Here is an 18,435-nt window from a genome sequence, read left to right as displayed (position 1 = left end):
AAAATCTGATGACAAAGGTCCAAAATCTGATCACAACCTGTTGGAGATGTAAAATGCAGATCAAGCTAATGACGAAGTCAGAAAAACGCAGCAGATCAATCCAAAACCCAAGTCAGGCTGATGTCACCCAGCTGGAAATCAGATCGCCAAAGGTGGAGATAGATCAGCAAGGCTGGGAATAATGTCACCTCCTGTTTGGTGAAGTAGACAGGATGTACATGATATCATGCAAATGCAGCAAGGCTGGATCATGGATGAACCACAAAATGCAGTAGATGATGTCAAAAAGGCTGGCAGCACACAGTGCATGGATGCCACATGGCAGTGCCCACAAACAGGCTGACAGCAGCCAAGATGCTGATGTAGATGGTTGGCAATGAGTGCAGCGCCTCCAAATGGTGTGGGTGAGGGTGGATGATGATGACAATAACTATGGGAGATAAGGATGAAGAGTGGTGAGCACATTGAGTCCCTTTTATAGAACATGCTAGAGCCAGAAGAAGTCTAAGGTGCCATACAATTGTCTAGAATATCGTACATGTTGGGGTAAAGGCCAATTATCAATAGCCAAGCAAGCACTCCTTATATAAGTACACATTGTACAATCATATATAAGTGAAGATAACAAAAAATAAGGGTACCATTCATTGTACCCACAAAACTCTCTTCTACTTCTCTCTCTCTCAACCCTCTTGCATTCCATAGCTTCTCCCTTGTATCCCACCACCATTGCTTCCCTCTTAGTTGGCATTAGAACGGCATTTGTAGGAGCTCATGCTTGGAGCGATGAGTGTGAGGAGTAAAGCTTTGACATGAAGATCAAGGATTCAAGCTTCTTCTACAACATTTGTGCTTATTGTCTGCATCTTGATAGAGGCACTATTCTAACACCGAGCTCTATATCTAAGTCAAATAAGTGTTCCAACCCAAGGAGCCATTAAGGCTCAATTCAGAGGCTTCCACATCCCAATTTGGTTGCATTTGGGTGGCCATTAGTGATTGGAAGTGATGCAAAAAAATCTGGCTTTGAATACTCGAAATAGGGTCTTGGTACATGTTTTTAATGTATGCAAGCACAAGGTCTACTTAAGCAAGGGAGCACATTATCATTTGTAAGCAAGAGGCCTGCTTGTTGTAAGCTAGGGATTTAAGCAAATGGCTCAATCAAATCCTTTGAAGTGGGGCTTTTTAGCAAGGTGTTTGCCATTTCTCTAACAAAAAGAAAACACACACACACACAACTTTTCTTGCTCCTTGAAGATCCAGGTCCAATCCAAATGCAGTTGCCTACTAAGTAAGTGTATCCTTCAAAACAACTACAAAAAACATAGACTCTTATCTTAGGCTGTTTTGCACCACCCCATGCAACTCTCTGTGGTTTTTTTAAAGATATAAGGCCTTTTAGCCTTAAGCTTTAAAACCTAAGGCTTAAACATTACTCCTCTATGCCTCCTCCACACCGGAGGTTACTCAAACCACTTCCTAACCTTCATGATTGACTTCAGCATCAACCATTCCTCGTCTCAAAGACATGTTCTATTGTATCATGTTCACATTGTGGTGATTATGCTAGTTGCATTGGAAATATAAAAGTAATTTGTATGTATTTGGTCTTGGGGTGGCTATTTGATGCTTGAAAAACAACCGGAAAAATACCAAAAATTTGCAAGGAATTCATATGCTGTTGGGAGTGCTGAAACGTCAAATTTGCATCAATTTGACACTAGTTTGATATTGATTTAGCTATTCCTTCACATTGCAAGGCACTCATATTATAGTCAATTGGTCTCTTTTGAGCTTGCAATTGGGCATATCTTGATATTTTGGTGCATATGACATATTGCAACTGCTATGGCTTCTTTATCCACTATATTGAAACATTGAATGACACCGATTTTTCTTACTAGAAAGAGAAATTTTAGAATGTACTAGTTCAAAAGAAGCAAGTAAAGCGAGAATTTTTCTTACTAGAAAGAGAGAATTTAGAATGTACTAGTTCAAAAGAAGTGAGTAAAGCCAATCAAACACAATGGTATTAAAAGCCTAAGGGCAAGGATACACATGTATGGGAAGAAATGGATGAGTTAGCACATTTCACTATTATGTTGATACTCTCAAAAACCGTGTATTTTACATTAAAATACACGGTACATGGTGTATACGGTGTATGGAAAAATCTATGAAATCTATATGAGACAAAAAGGAATAATAATACAACATGCCCAAATCCACCATGTCTAAAGTTGAATTCAACTCAACCTTAAATTCAACAATATGTATCTCATGAGGGCCAATGAGCAACATGTCATCAACATAAAGCACAATGATCATAGTCACACCATCCTCATGTCTAACATATAATGTACTCTCAATAGGACTATTTTGAAAACCGTGTGTAGTGAAATATACATATCTCTTCTCATACTAAGCCCAAGGTGCTTGCTTCAAACCATACAAAGCCTTTTTCAATGTGCAGATTTTGTTTTCTTACTCCTTCTACACAAAACCACAAGGTTAAAAGATAAACACTTGCTCATGTAAATCACTATTTAAAAATGTGGTTTTGATGTCTAATTGATATACATTCCAACCATCATGAGCTACTAATGCACAAATGCTACAAATAGGTTTCATATGGCAAGTGGAAGCAAAGGTCTCATCAAAATCAATGCCCTTCTATTGCGCATACCCTTTTGCCATAAGTCTAGCTTTATAGCAATCACTACTACCATTTGGATATAATATGGCCCAAGTAGTAAATCTCTTCTAAGAAAAATTCACTCTTTTTGCCATTCACATAGAGTTTTTGTTTGCGAAGTTCTTGAAACACTATTTTCAAGTGTTGCTTGTGCTCTTCTTCATCTTTTGAATGAACCAAAATATCATCAAAGAAAATACTTATAAACTTCTGATGTGTACTAAAGATTCTTTCCATCATTCTCTTAAAGGTTACAAGAGCATTGGTGAGACCCAATGGTAGCATAAGAAACTCATATAAACTAAAATTTTTCTTGAATGTTGTTTTATGAATATCTTGAGGAGCAATCCTTATCTGATGCTAGCCACTCTTCAAGTCAATCCGGCTGAATACTTTGGATCCATCTAAACTATCCAAGATATCATCAATTCTTGAAATGGGAAACCTATTCCGAATTGTAATTTTGTTGAGAGCCCTGTTGTTAAGAAGAGTGCTAGGGTTTACACTGAGGACACACAGAGTGTACGACCGAGACAAAAACACAAAGACACAGACACAAACACAGAGGGCAAAACTCAAACCCTAAATGCAAAACTCAAAACTCAAACACAAACAGAAGAAGGGAGAGAGACAACACAACTCTGAAGTGAATGAAAGCTATAAATGAATGTAAGAGTGTATAGTGTGCTCAAGGGTAGAGCAATGTCGGAGTGTGACGTCCACTGAAGACAGATCCCAAGTCTGTGACCACCAGTCGGAGTGTAGGAGTGCTGAATAGTGAATGGCAGCAGGCTGGTCACCAAAACGATGTAGTCTCGAGACTGAAAACTGATAAACGCATCAGTGTACCACCGATTGGGGGCCGGAAACTGTACACAATCTATTGTAAACAGCAGGCTGAAACGGTGTCTGAGAGTGTCAGGGCCTGCAATGCTGAAAACGCAGGCTAGCTAACCCTAGAGATGATGAACAGCAGGCTGAACAACAGTCTGGGACAATTTGAAGCAGTCGCTAGTAGCTGAGAGCTGTCGTCTACAGCAATGGACAGGCTGAATATCATGTGTCTGCAGTCGATGATGGCTGGACAGCAGATGGAGGCAGGCTGCGGGCTGGAAACTGGGCGCCAACAGCAGCAGAGGATGTGTGGGCTGGTGTAACCTACAAACAAGGATGACTGCTAAATGGGGGCAGCCTGTCTATTTATAGATGTGGAAGGGCGCCCCAAAAATTAGGGTTTCCACTAAACTTTCTCGAACTACTCCCTGTTTTAGGGTTTCCACTGAACTCTCTCGAACCGCTCCCCGTTTTAGGATTTTACTCTAAAAGAGCATTTTTAGTGTGTTTTGGGGCTGTTTAAGAGCCTAATCAGCAAGTAATGCATATTTTAGCTCAACACCCTCTCTCAAGCCAAAAACTGAGCCAAAAGGTTAGGCCAACCATTGTGATGTTGATGTACCCTAAGGCGTCCCACCCCAAAGCAACCAAGGTATCGGACAAAGGGTGCACGTCAACTGTCCAGTGGCCTACCAAGACTACAGAGGCGATGGTTATCTTACCAAGGGAATCCAAGTAGTCACCCCAGAGAGGACTGGGGATTGGACAAAAGGTACACGTCGATTGCGCAGTGGCCTACCAAGTCCTACAAAGGCAGATGGAACCACATTAAACTTTGTGTGTGTGTTTTTTTTTTTTTGATAAGTGTGGTAAATTTTATGGGATGCGGCCGATTGAGTAATAGTGACCCAGAAGATGGAAGTAGGGAGGATACACCTAACACATCACAAAACAGTACAAGCTAACCCATCCACTCAGGGTGTCGATGATGAGGAAAAATAGGTGATGAGGTATCCATGTGATGAAGAATGATGGTGGTGTGGTAACAACAGCCGCCGGTGGAAAAGCTTAGGATTCGCACAAGTGGTGCTCTGCACAATGAAATGCAAAGTATGCTACATGCTGAAGAATGCTCATGCAACAAGTGCCACTTGGACAGTGTCCCTCATGGAAAAATTGTTCACTTGCCCAAGCACCCTAGTACAAAGATGATGAAATCATGCAATGCAAAGGGTAAGGTACAACAGGGGGAGAAGCCGATGTCAAAGACAAAGTGCTGAAGCCTGTACAATACCAAGAAGGGTAGGAACCCCCTCTCAACCTAGATGTAGATGCCGGAGAAGGAAGAGAAGCCTGATGTCGATCTTCGTGTGGTACCGAGAACCATTAAGGAATGAAGAGGAGGAGAAAGCATCCAGCTGGAAGAGCTAGGTAGAAGTCACCGCCATGATAGCATCAAAAGAGATGCTGCACGATCCGCCTCGGGAGGGGAAGCCTCCATGCTGATAGAAGAGCAAAACTCTAACGATGATGAAACCATGAAGGAACGGCACGCATCCCAAGTCTCCAACCCAATTAGGACTGGGCAAACCTGCATGTTAGCCCTACATTGAAAACAAAACTTGCAAAGGAGATCAAAGTGTGCAATCACAGAGATCAGTAGTGACATGCTCCAAAAACAAAACAAAACTAAAATGAAAAGCTAACTAAAGGAACAAGTGCAAAGATGCAAATGTGTATGTGTGTATGAGTAAATGCAACGGAAGACTTAAAATGTAGAGACAAAAATCCTATGGGCCCGACGAGGTGGGGAGGAAGGTGAGATAGATGCATGAAGTGCAACCGGATCGGAACCTGCAGACCAATCAACTAGTCCCTCAGGGGTAGTGAAAGAGATGGGCTACGGAGGCTGTACTCCAGCCACATGTCCAGTAGCAACAACGGGTGCTGAAGGAGCGGATGAAGCAAGAGCGGAAGGCGTAGCTCCACTCGATTGTGGAGTCGCAGCAGTCTACTGAGGCTTTTTAGGTGGAAGACCTTGGGCCTTGGAGCGACACTCCTCGTCCACATGGACTGCTCTCTGGCAGTGTCTGCAAAACCGGTTTTTCTTAGGGAGTTGCTACCAGAGAGATCTTGATTCTTTGGTTCCATCTAAGGAAGAGGAGTCACCGTTTGATTGGCTTGCCTTCGCATCTAGCGAGTTCTTGCCACTCGTGGTTTTCCCTCCCAAAGAAGAGGCAACCTAACCCCTCTGCTCTGAATAAGGCTGTGATGAGGATTTCTTGTGGACTTTATCATGCAGCCTTGCGTAACGCAAGAATTGGTCCTTAAACTTGTAGAAGGTTGACAATCGAGGTTGGGAGATGATGTGTTGAATAAAATTGAAGTATTTTGTGGGCAACATTTTCAAGAAGAATGTAACCTGATCATCATCTAACTTTGGAGAGCCAGTAGTGGCGAACTTGGCAAGTAACCACCTATAGTCAGCCAGCTTGACTTTCAGATCAACCCCTTCCTTAAGAGAGAACTCTTGAAGCTCAAAGTCAAGATTCATATATTGAGTACGATCACGAGCTGCATAGCGGTCAACAAGGTGACTCCAATGCTCTGACGCGAGAGGGAAATGCTGCAACTGAGAGTGAAACTCAGGAAGTAATCCCTGCATCAACTCAACATTGGTTGTCGCATTGCGGACTCTCCATTGACGGATGTAGTCAAGGTAAGCTACTCGAGGGTCCAGCATAGGCTCTAGACCAATGACGAGGTTCCAAAGACCTTGAGACTCAAGCACTTGTTGCATGAAATTCGACCAAATAGTGAAATTTGACCCGTTAAAACGTGTCTTATCCGTGAAGGCATTCTTGGCCGTTGCAACAAGAGTGGTAGTGCTCGGAGATGGATAGTGTAAAAAAGTATAGTGGGGCTAGGATAGGGGAGTGGAGTACACTTGGGAATGGGCCCCAGAGTGCCCACCAGGCATGCAAGTAGTGTGCAAGGTGGATCCATAGGTAGGGATGGGCTGACTAAGCATGGGCATGGTAGCCACATGAGGAACCCAAGGAGGTGGGATGGGAACACTGGGAGCAAAAGATGGGAATCCTTGCGTAGGTGTAACCCAAGGAGAGTGTGAAGACGCACCATAAGCTGAGGATGGAAACCCTTGCGTATGAGTGGTCATGGGAGATGTGAAGCTAGGGATAGTGAGGGGGATGCCCATCACAGTTAACCCAGGAGTTATGGGTGTGCTCATTTGCTGAAAGGTGAGAGGCATTGTGTTAAAGGGTGGTATTCTCCCTAACGAAGTACCATGGTGCAAAGAGGTAGAGAATGGGGTGGAGAAGAAAAAGGTACTAGGAGCGGAGATGGTAGATCTAACCCGTAGGGTGTGTGATGCAAATGTGGAGTATAATCCAAGATTTTGGAAAGATAATGAGAGATGATCAAGGTGTAATATAGAAGAGGGTGGGATGGGAGGGAAGTGAGAAGTGTGTGTAATATGCTCAAATGAAACAAAAGCTGTAGATGTACCTGAATTTCGTCTGCTTCGTGAGCCCCCTCTATTGAAGTTCACATATGCAAAGCCATCCGGATCCTCTACCTCAAAAGAAGAAACAAGCAAGGGTTTTGATTCATGCAACACAAAAGAATTGTACAAACCTGACATTGGACCTAGCGGAGATGATGAAGATGGATCGCCAGACGTTCCGAATGTCGTATGTCCTCCATGATCGGCGGAGAGGTGGCCAGCCTCACCAACCGGTCCAAATGTGGTAGCAAAACTGGTAGGAGGGGTGTAAACATCACCGTACTTATTGCGATAGTACTCCTCAAAGTCCTCCTCTGTCATGTTAGTGAAATCTGGTGAAGGTGGAGTATCGTCCTCCTCACCGAGTCCATAATGCCGTCTCAGGGCCTCCAATGATGGAGAAGCCTGATAAGACATTTTAGGAACTGGAGAAAAACATGTCTGGGACATTGTGATTCAGTTACGAGTCGTATTGTGTGCCTTGCACAAAGATTAGCTCTCGATAATACTCTTTACAAGAGCACCGGCTCTGATACCATGTTAAGAAGAGTGCTAGGGTTTGCATTGAGGTCACAGAGAGTGTACGACCACGACAGAAACACAAAGACACTGACACTGACACTGAAGACGGATCCCAAGTCTGTGACCACCAATCGGAGTGTAGGAGTGTTGAATAGTGAATGGCAGCAAGCCAGTCACCAAAACGCAATAGTCTGGAGGCTGGAAACTGGTAAACGCAGTAGTGTACCATCGATCGGGGGATGGAAACTGTACAGAGTCTGCCGTAAATAGCAGGCTGAAACAGTGTTTGAGAGTGTCAGGGCCTACAATGCTGAAAACGCAAGCTGGCTGATCCTAGAGATGATGGACAGCAGGCTAAACAGCAGTCTGGGACAGTTTGGAGCAGTCGCCAGCAGCTGAGAGCTGTCACATACAGCAATGGACAGGCTGAAGATGATGTGGCTGCAATCGATGATGGCTGGACAGCAGATGGAGGCGGACTGCAAGTTGGAAATTGGGCGCCAACAGCAGCGAGGGTGTGTGGGCTGGTGTAACCTGCAAACAAGGATGACTGCTGAATGGGGGCAGTCTGTCTATTTATAGATATGGAAGGGCGCCCCAAAAATTAGAGTTCCACTAAACTTTCTCGAACCGCTCCCCGTTTTAGGGTTTCCACTGAACTCTCTTGAACCACTCCCCATTTTAGGGTTTTACTCTAAAATAGCATTTTTAGTGTGTTTTGGGGCTGTTTAAGAGGCTACACAGCAAGTAATGCATATTTTAGCTCAACACCTGTAGTCCACACACATATGCCACGATCCATCTTTCTTCTACACTGAGAAAACTAGAGCACAAAAAGACAAGGAACTGGATCTTATTAGATCCTTCTCTAAAAGCTCATTTACTTGCTTCATGATCTCCTCTTGTTGTGTTGAACTCACACAATAGGATGGCCTGTTTGGAGATAAGCTCCCAGGAATGAGATCAATGTGATGATCTTTTAGCCTCGCTAGTGGTAACTCATTAGATAAAGTATTTGAAAAACAAATCTTCATACTTCTTTAAGAAACTCATTTGGTCCTCGCTCATATTTGAGATAGACTCTTCAATTCTAGACTCTTTGTTAGAATCTTTGACAAAAATCAAGTACAAGGAAATAGACTTTTTCATTGCTTTACAAATTTGTACATGGGATAAGATGGGAATAGAGTTTCCTTCCACTCCCATATCAAAAGATACATTTTTCCCCTTGAAAGGAAATCTAAACTTATTTTGATTCAATCAATGGCTAGATCTATTCTTCTATGCCAAGGTATTCCTAATACAGCATAACAATGACCAAGATCTCCCATGAAGAAACTCTCGTGATCTATATAATCTCCTATCTCAATTCGTAGTTTCCGAAGAATGGGAGTAACTTCAAACTTCATACCTTGAAAAGCAGCGTCGGGCATTTCTGGTGTTCCAAACCTCTCCTTTGGCAGATGTAGAGCTTTAACAATCCGAGGATGGATATAATGATATCTAGCCCTTGTATCAAAATAAATGAGAGTAGGTTGATAAGCAATCTTACCCCAAGCCATAAAAAGCTTCCTTTTCTTTAATAGAGTTTCATCCTATTGCAAGGATTCCTTAGGTATAGCATTTGCTTGAGGTGTCTTTTTTGGGGCTAGTTTTCCTTCTTTGCCTTATTAGGACATTGACCAACCATGTGTCCTTTTTCTCCACAAGAGAAACATCGTCCTTCTCTTGTATATTCTACTAATTGCTGATATGTTAGCTTTTTTTGGATGGCAAACGTGATCTACCTCCATCCTTATACTTTGGTTCTTGTTTATCTGACTTCTTTTGGTCAAACATCTTGATCTTCTTCCTTTGTGGTTCTTTTTTTAAGGCTTTACCAAGCATCCATGGCATATGCAACCCTTCAACTTCTAAGGCCACATCTTGGGCTGATTCCAAAGTATCAGGCTTTGTCATCCTAACAGCTCATCGTACCATTGGATGTAATCCATGAATAAACTCTCATCTCCATATTGGAAGGACTTCATTTACAAATGTAAAATTAAGAGAAACTGTTGCAAACCTGTTGATATATGTTTCAACATTGTCTCCACGGCTTTGCTTCAACTCATCTCATTCTTATTGCACATCGGCTTCAAAGAATGAAGGCAGAAACTTTTTGTTGAACATCTCCTTAAACTCTTTCCAAGACTTCGGTTCCTTTTCCTCTTAAACAACTTTGAGCCACCAATTCAAAGCAGCATCCTTCAAATGCAATTTAACCATTCTAATTTTTTATTTTTCTGTATAATCTTCACCACAAAAAGTAGCATCAAGCTGTCTAGTAAAAGACAGATTTCTCTCTTACCATAGAAAACGTCAAACTTGACGCTCTTCTCTCTAGGCTTGAAGTCTCTTTTAGCATCATTTTCCTTTGCTAAAAGCATCTTTGGAGATTCAGCTACCATGGAAATAGCCAATTCTTTAACTTTCTCCATGCCTTTCTCCATGGAGGGATTCTTGGGACAAGCGGAGGTGGCTTGCGTATAATGAGACTTTGAAGTCACCGCTTGGGTGGATCCTCGAATGATAGGTGATATGTTACCTTTCATAGACTTAGTTGCATCAATAACATTGATACCTTTCATACTAAGATAGGCCTTTGTAGCCGTAATACCGTCTGTCTCAAGAGCCTTCTCGGTAAGGAAATCTTCAAAGACCTTGGCTTCTACCCGTGCTTTAACCCTTCTCTCCATCAAAGCTTGGATTTCTAGATCGGCTTCCAGCTACTTGTATCTTTGTATCTTCTCACAATCAAAGAAACATACAAATATAGAGTATCAGGAGCCTTCGTTTATTCACCAAAATTCTCATTTTCGCCTCTTGACATGGTGAGAAAGTTGGACCCAAAGATCGTCATCCAGAAAAGTTCTTGCAAAAAGAAAAAGTCCTTGCTTTGATACCAATGTAAGTGCACAGAAGAACATGAGAATGACAATACATTGAACTTAACCAACTCGATCAATTATCACTATGAAAATTAGAAAATAGAGAGAGAGAGAAAGAGGAGTCAGCACCACGTTGAGAGGGAAACCTGCCCCTCCCTCTTTACAAAAATTTATTGAAACAAAACCACGGGCACCAAGTGTTTGAACCATATACAAAAGGGCTAATTTACTTATAATTCTGAAAATTAGGGTTTTGGAACCCTAATTTCTGCAAACTCTATGCAGCAAGTTGATTTTCTTCTTTGATGCTTGGATTAAATCAAGCTAAGTAGAAAGTGTTTCTTAGATGACAAATAGATAGGAGAATACAAAGCATATGGCTGAAATTTCAACATGAGAACTTGTTCCAAATGAAAGGAGAGACCCCTAATATATAGGTGTGAGGCTTGGTACTCAAAAGTGAAAAGTAGAGACTACAAATGATAAGTATTTGTTAAAAATGACAAGTATAGAGACATTCGTCTCTTCAAAATGACACATGTCCTCTTTTAGATGCCACATATCACTTTTCTAGAGAAACAAGTTTTTAGACCTTCTGCTCTAAAAATCTCTTAAATGGTTAAAATTTTGAGATAACTGCTGAAGACAAAATTGTTCCTTGCAAAATTCTGGAGCCTTTGAAGCGAATAAAATTTCCATTTGAACAACTTTTAAAAATAGTAGCCTTCTCAATTTTGAAAATTGTTAAATTTAGCTTCTAGAGAGCTTTATTGTATAAGTTTACTAGTTCATGGTTTGTTTCTTTGATCATGAGCATCTGGTATCACTTTCTAAAACTACTCATTATATGGGCTTCTAGTCAATGTGACTATCTGAGTGTAAAAGTCTTAGTCATCTAAGCTCTCTGGTCAATCTGACCGCCCAACTAAACTTTTAATTTTTCTTAGGCATCTCGTCAATGACGACCAAGTATAATTATCGGGCGATCTGGCCATTGGCCACCCTTAAATAGAAAGATGAACATTTAATTATATTTTAAAACACTTAAATAATACAAATCGCCTTTCAAAGTATATGAGTATTAAATTAATTTGAAATCATTGTGTCAATATGTCTTGGTAACAATTGATATATAAAAGCTTTGTTACATACTAGGTAATACCCGGTGTAAGATTTTGGCCTAGACCAATTTATTGGTCACTAATGTCAATGGTAACATTAGAGACTAGACATTAATCACTTAATTAGTCCTGATCCAAGGGCTAATAACTACTCAATAATACTTGGAAGACAAATTGGCCTAGCCAATTTAATTATTGATTGTAAAATTAATTATTCGAGAGAGAGAATAATTATTAAATTAATATTTTAAAAAGTAATTTAATAAGATGAATAATGCTAAAAAAATGAGATACGAAGACTGCCACTTGGCAAAACTTGCCCATACAAGTGGAAAAAACGTTTTGAGATGCTAATAGATATTTATTCCAGTCATTGTGAGAGAGGACGGTGATAGAGAGCAAGGAAGAAACTACTGATATGATTTGCAACCACTAAGCATCCTATAGCATGTGATAGCAGTTTGGAGTCCTGCAAGATCAAGTGACAATAGCCCAAGGTCCTTATGGTGTAAATGACAATATACAAAAGGGAGCAACAATTTTTCTAGTACTCCTTAACTTTAGGGGACAACTTCCATGTCTGTTTGAGCAAGACAACAATATTTTTTTAGCGTTTCTCACACTGAAACTTTGAAATTTTTTTCTCTACAGCATTCTCTCTCGTCTTCCAACCATCTCTCAAGCTATCTCAATATTTTTCAACAATTTGAGCCATCAAAGGAGGAGATTTCAACCAATCTTTGCTATAAACCCTAATTTACAATAGAAATTAGGATTTGACAACCACCTTGGGATACATGCTCAGAATTGAGGGCCTAGGATTTGAATTATAGCACTGAAATTGAGGAATTTTAGGGAGATTCAAGAGATCAACCAAGCAATATCAAATTTAGGGCTGAATTTATCTTTCAAGAAGCAAGGTGACGGCTAATCTCTGAGCAAACCTAGAGGCAAATTGGTTTGGAGGCTTGCTAGTCAGTTTTAACAGCAAGAGGCATTTGGATTAGCAAAGCAGGTTGTACTTCTTCCATTTGCAATATAAGATAAAGAAATACCGCAAGGGGACGAGTTTTAGGGCCAACAGGGTGTCCAATGTCCAAGATTAAAGTGGTAAAATATGCATTTTCAATTTATGTGAATTTTATGCTTGTAATTAATGCTTACTCACATTATTTACCATCCTATCCAATGAGGGCTGGTTTCAATCAGCCTTACACTTTAGTTTAAAGGCCCATTGATACCAATGGCTTTCTTGCCAAGTGGCAACTTAACAAGATCCCAAGTATTGTTAGTTACAATAGAATCTAATTCTTCTTGCACGGCCTATGTCCAATGTACATCCTGATGGGCTTCTTCGAAGAAAGTAGGTTCACCATCATCTAACAATGAGCTCATGAACACATACTCATCACAAGAATCATATACTTTACTCTCCTAAAGAATTTGTAACAACCATCTTGGGACTATTTTGGTTGCATTCAAAGCAACCCTTTCCTGATGTACTGCATGTTCCATTGTTGGAGGGAAAGCATCATCAAATACCTGTTGTTCAGGAGCTTATGGTGCAGCAGTAGTATGTCCAACCATTTACAGCGAGATTGGGACCCAAAGAAAGTGGTAAGAGGCCTTCGAAAACATTCCCCAAGTCATAGGTGGCTGGCATTCAAAGATCATGTGAAAAGGCTACATTTTCAGCAAAAATAACATCTCTACTAACAAACACTTTCTTCGTGCAAGGATCATACAACCGATAGCCTTTGCTTTCCAAACTGCAGCCAATGAAAATGCATTTTAAGGCCTTGTCATCGAGCTTGCCACAAAGCTCCTTCGGCACGCGTACATAGAGTATACATCCAAACACCCGAATGCAATTAACCTTTGGTTTCTTTCCATGCCAAGCCCTAAAAGGTGTGATAGTCTTTAGTGCCTTTGTTGGTGCACGATTCGAAGCATGATTAGCACACTAAAGATCCTCTAGCCAAAACTCATATAACAGCCCTTTGCTCTTAAGCATACATCTAGTCATTTCCATGAGGGTCTGATTCTTTCTTTAAGCAACCATTTTGGTAAGGAATCATCCTCACAATGGCCTAATGTGTGATACTTGTTTCAAGTAGAAATGTCTCAAAAGCACGAGATATATATTATCCTCCCTACCCATGTGAAGTATCTACACTATTAAACCAATTTCTGCCTCAAGCTTAGCAACCAAATGTTTAAAGTGCATGAATACTTCATCTTTTCCTTTCAACCTATACACCCAAGTATACCCTGAGTAGTCATCGATAAAAGTGACAAAATAGAGATGACCCCCAAGTGCTTGAGTCTTCATGGAATCACATACATCAGAATGTATCAGCTACAATTTTTAAACAGTCTGCACGGTACCATCCTTTTTGAAAAGCAAACCTATGCATTTTATCCAAGATACATCCTTCACATGTATGAGGAGGTGGGGTCTCCACAAGAGGTAAGGCATCGACTATCTGACAACGCTAAAGAGTCATCAAACTACCAAAACTCGTATGACCAAATCGGACACACCATAGCTCCGTATTTTGCATGGCAGATGTAAGAGTACGAAGCGCCAAAGCATCATAAAAACTCCTCTCACATGTATCCAAAGGCCCTTATACAAGATGCTTGACAATCAAACAGCATAATCAAGCTCTCTATCTCTAATAATACAGTTGTCATCTTCAAAGATAACATGAAATCCATGGTTATTCAAAGCTAAAATGGACAAGAGATTCTTTCTGACACTAAGCACAAACAAGACATCTAGAAGCATAAAATATGACCCATCTGCAAGAGTAATCAATACTACACCAATGCCACAAACATCATAATTGTTGTTACTGGTATATATAACACGCTTCCTTGCAGGAGCTATATGCAAAGATGTGAACAAACACTTCCGTGAAGTGATATGCCTAGATGTCCCACTGTCAAAATACAAAGTATGCCGCATTAAATGCAAAATCAACCATGGAAGTGTCATAACCGCATGTCAAGAATGCATAGTCCTCCTCTACAAAAATGACAGTACCATCCCCATCTGACATGCATGGATACCGATGCTACTACTCATCCACGCTTTGATATGGACATATACCACTTCAATGACATGGTCAAAAAAGCTCCCCATCTCCTCGTCCACTAACACTAGTTATACAAAGATCCTACACATGAAGCAAGTTCCAATTTTGTCTTGTCAGCCCGAAGGAAAGTTGCCGCAATTTCTCACAAGGAAAAACTGAGCACCGGTCTTGCTTTTGCACAGTGCGCAACAAGATGGTTGTGGACTAGATTCAATGCAAATATACATGTTGTTATGTCCATATGTAAGTTTACTTTATCTGTATGTCTACAATATTTGGAAAATGCAGAAATTAGACAGTTCAGATGGCACACATTTTCTCTTGGAATTCTGCAACCATAATAATCTTCAAATGTTAGAAGCCTTTCAACGCACTGATTAAAACATTCAATCCATAGAACCCAAACATTATCTCTCATGAATGTCCTCCAAACATTCCAAGAAAGCAGGAATAGGTGTCAAAGGCCATGATATAGATTGTGAAGTTAAAGCTTCAGGTACGCCTTGTTCTGCGAAACACGAAATTGCATTACCTTGTCTACCGCCGGTGAGCTTCACAGAGACTCCCTTGTCCACAAATTTGGCCAAATCCAGCACTGTCTCTTTGCGCCCTGACTAGCAGAAGCGAAGGAAACCAAAAAAATCAATGGAAGCTCGATTATTCGTACCCCAAGAAGCCGAGGAAACTTTGAGAAGGATTGGGTCTAACCATGCTCGATCAGCTCGTCTTGAGATCAGCTCGTCTTGGAGGTACTGCCCCTCCCGCTACCTCTTCAAATTGGAATGTTTGTTGTCGAGGTTTTACTAGAGCCCGCCGCACCTGTCTGTTTTCACCCTTCCGAAGCTCGATTCGCTTCTGAGAGCTTTTAAATTTCAAATGCTAGAGAGACCAATTTACCTTTAGAACATGAAATAGAAAGACCCTTCCCTACCTTGCTTTCTTCATATATTTACACTTTTATATCGAGAAGTGTTAATGCTACTGCCTATTTCATTGGTTTGCTTCCTTTACAAAAACTGATATTGGTTGGTGGCCATAACATAAGTGGGGTAGATGAGGATAGATGTTGGTGGTAGTATGTGGGATAAGCAAGGATAGAGCAAGGTGGAGAGGTTTGTGTAAGGATAAAGGTTGGTGGCAGTATGTAGGATAAGTAGGGATAGAAGTCGATGGCAGTGTGTGGGTAGACTGGATTAGAGTTGATAGTAGTATGTAGGGATATAGCAAGGTGGAGGATGGTAGGTAGGGATACATGGACATAAGTTGAAGGTAGAGAAAGTGGAGGAAGCTAGAGGTGAAGGAAAGGAGGCCAAACATAGAGAGACAAGGTGTAGGAAGGTGGAAGTAATGGGAGAGAGGTAGGTGTAGAGAGAGGTGGAGTTAGAGGGAGGAATGTGGGTTAGAGAGAGGTAGAGGGGTGGAGGTAGAGAGAGATGGAGGCACAAAGGAGGCAAACGAGGTTTGTAGGGGGTGGAGAGGGTAGAGAGAGGTAGGTGAATGGAGGGGAGCATGTGCGTGTGCGTGTGCATGTGCGTGTGTGTGCGCGTGTGTGTTCTACAACAAAGCTGGTAATAAGATTGCAAAAAACCAAGAACCATTTTGTTAATAAGAACAATGAAAGTGTTTGATTGTATAACTCAACAGTACCACAGCAACAAGCAGTTGCCATGATATGTTAAACAAAGAAATACAAACTCAAAACTTGAAAGGGGGATCATTACCTACAAGGCTAAACAAATAAACCATTAGTGAGAACTTCAAGATCTGTCATGCGTTGCAAGCATCAATGGCAGCTCCCAATTGTCTCCATGTCGCCCATGCAAGTAGTAGTTACCTTTGTTTGCTCCATGGTAGTGGACAAGTGGGGTTGACAACTCTTTAGACTCTAGTAGTGCCATTTACAAAAACAAGGCATAAGAATAGGGATAGGGAAGTTTGCATACACAAAATCAACAAATTTTGTTAAGGCTTAGCTTATAGGTACTTACCCTTGTTGTTAATAACTTACAAGGTAGAGAAGGGCTTTGTGTCATATCCTTAGAACTTCCAAGGGTAGGGAGAAATTATAAGGGAAAAAAGTTTGTATCAGAATGCCCAAATATACCCACAAGACCAGAAAAGGAGATCAAGTGCTATTTCATGTGCCAACTTCATTGCAAGAGAAGGCCTTGTATAAGTATTGTGTATTGTGTCCAAAATGAGGAGAAGTGAGGCATTGTCATGGCACCATCTATGACTTGCTCTATTCGTGGCAAATGAAAGAAGATAGAAGATCACAGCTATGTTAAGCGGTTGTTAACTGCATGATGAGCTATATAGGCTAACTAGAGATTGCACCCAGAAGATAAGTTAGGTGTCAGATGACTAGATGCGTGTGCTAAAGCCATCAAAGTCTTCATTGGGAATAAGACATATATATTTTTGTAAAACTATTTTTCCCAAACTACAACAACCCTCGCTTTAGGATGATGAGTAAGATAGAAGAGAGCTAAAAGAGCTCTACTTACAATATCCATCACTACATGAAAAAGCTGATCAAGCTTTTAACTCTAGTTAAGATGATAGGTCCCCATGTTTTAGCCCAAGGTGCAATATGCTTAAGATTCAAAAATATAACTCATAAACATCCTACATGGCCACCTTAAATGGCTAATTAGATGGTAATGAACAATAAATGGGTATAGATTTGAAGAACAAAATAGACCTTTGTAATCTCACCATCAACACAATCCAAGCTAATGTCTAATGATGATGAATTTAGAATCCATAGGGATGAAGAGAGCTAAAAAGCTCTATGATAGAGATATTATTCTTAGTAAAATTTTAGCCAAACGAAGTGCAACTAACTAAGAAAAGCCAATCATGATTGTACGAGCTGGCCTTTAAGTTATCTATAGTTAGGCAATGCAAAGCTAGCATTGTATACAAAAATAAGGCTCATCAATACCCACTGAGGAAAATTGTTGATACTTGGTTCGACAAAACATAATCTAAGAATTTCCTTATTGATTTGTGCTAGAAACATTTCAATCATCAAAGTGTCAATAATAATATAGCTCTGAAAGAAAATATGTGCAGGGCCTTTTTCCACTTCCATGTCACACCATTAATAAGAGATTTATTGTATCCCATCATATACCAAAATTTGTAGTGGTAATTGGAGCTACATGAGCTAAAAATCACGCATTTTTTTCATACAATATATGGAGTCATGTAGTCATATCATCCTAGTATGCATCACGTCTTTATCACAAAGATGTGTAGTGATGGAAAGAACTTAACATGCTTAATGAAGGGCATTGATCCCAATGAGTGCATGCCCATGTTGCCCATACTAAGTTGATATCCACATATCATATATATTAGAAATTGACAGACTTTCTACTATGCCTATGCGCAATAACATATATCAAGCTAAAACATAGGCTCATATGTCATAGTGCAAGCTATAATAAAAAAGGACAAGGATTATAATGACTAAGCATTAGCACTTAATTTAATTGATGTAAACAGTATATATGAAGTTATGCCCCATTATGTAGTCATCTCATCGCAATATGTGTTGTGTCCTTTTATCAAGTTGCATAGTACTTAGGGGCATTCCCCCCAGTCTAGTTGTGCATACTATTCCTGTAAAGGAAGGAACCCTACCTATACGTCAAAAAGTAAGGCGTATGCTTTTTGAATTAAGGGACCGGTTGTT

The 18,435-nt window shown here is 40.6% G+C and overlaps 1 protein-coding gene across 2 annotated transcripts in view; it reads right to left on the bottom strand.

The window, feature by feature from the left end:
- EMB2816 (Small nuclear ribonucleoprotein family protein) overlaps window positions 1-15,662 on the bottom strand; it is a 52,006-nt gene extending 36,344 nt beyond the window's left edge. Inside the window, exons 1-2 of one of the 2 annotated variants that reach the window (XM_087695733.1) lie at window positions 15,441-15,662; window positions 15,265-15,346 (exon numbers count right to left, since the gene is read on the bottom strand). In XM_087695733.1, the coding sequence (XP_087551859.1) occupies window positions 15,265-15,346; window positions 15,441-15,443 (85 nt within the window). In that variant the 5' untranslated portion in view covers window positions 15,444-15,662. The remainder of the gene's footprint in view (window positions 1-15,264; window positions 15,347-15,440) is intronic. The other variant, XM_087695734.1, reaches the window with a different exon arrangement.
- Window positions 15,663-18,435: the final 2,773 nt, after the last annotated feature.

The sequence above is a fragment of the Lygodium microphyllum genome, chromosome 16 (genome assembly GCF_053477565.2).
Source record: "Lygodium microphyllum isolate KBCC chromosome 16, Lygodium_microphyllum_v1.1.10, whole genome shotgun sequence".
NCBI lineage: Eukaryota > Viridiplantae > Streptophyta > Polypodiopsida > Schizaeales > Lygodiaceae > Lygodium > Lygodium microphyllum.
This window is presented reverse-complemented; position numbering and strand designations above follow the sequence as displayed.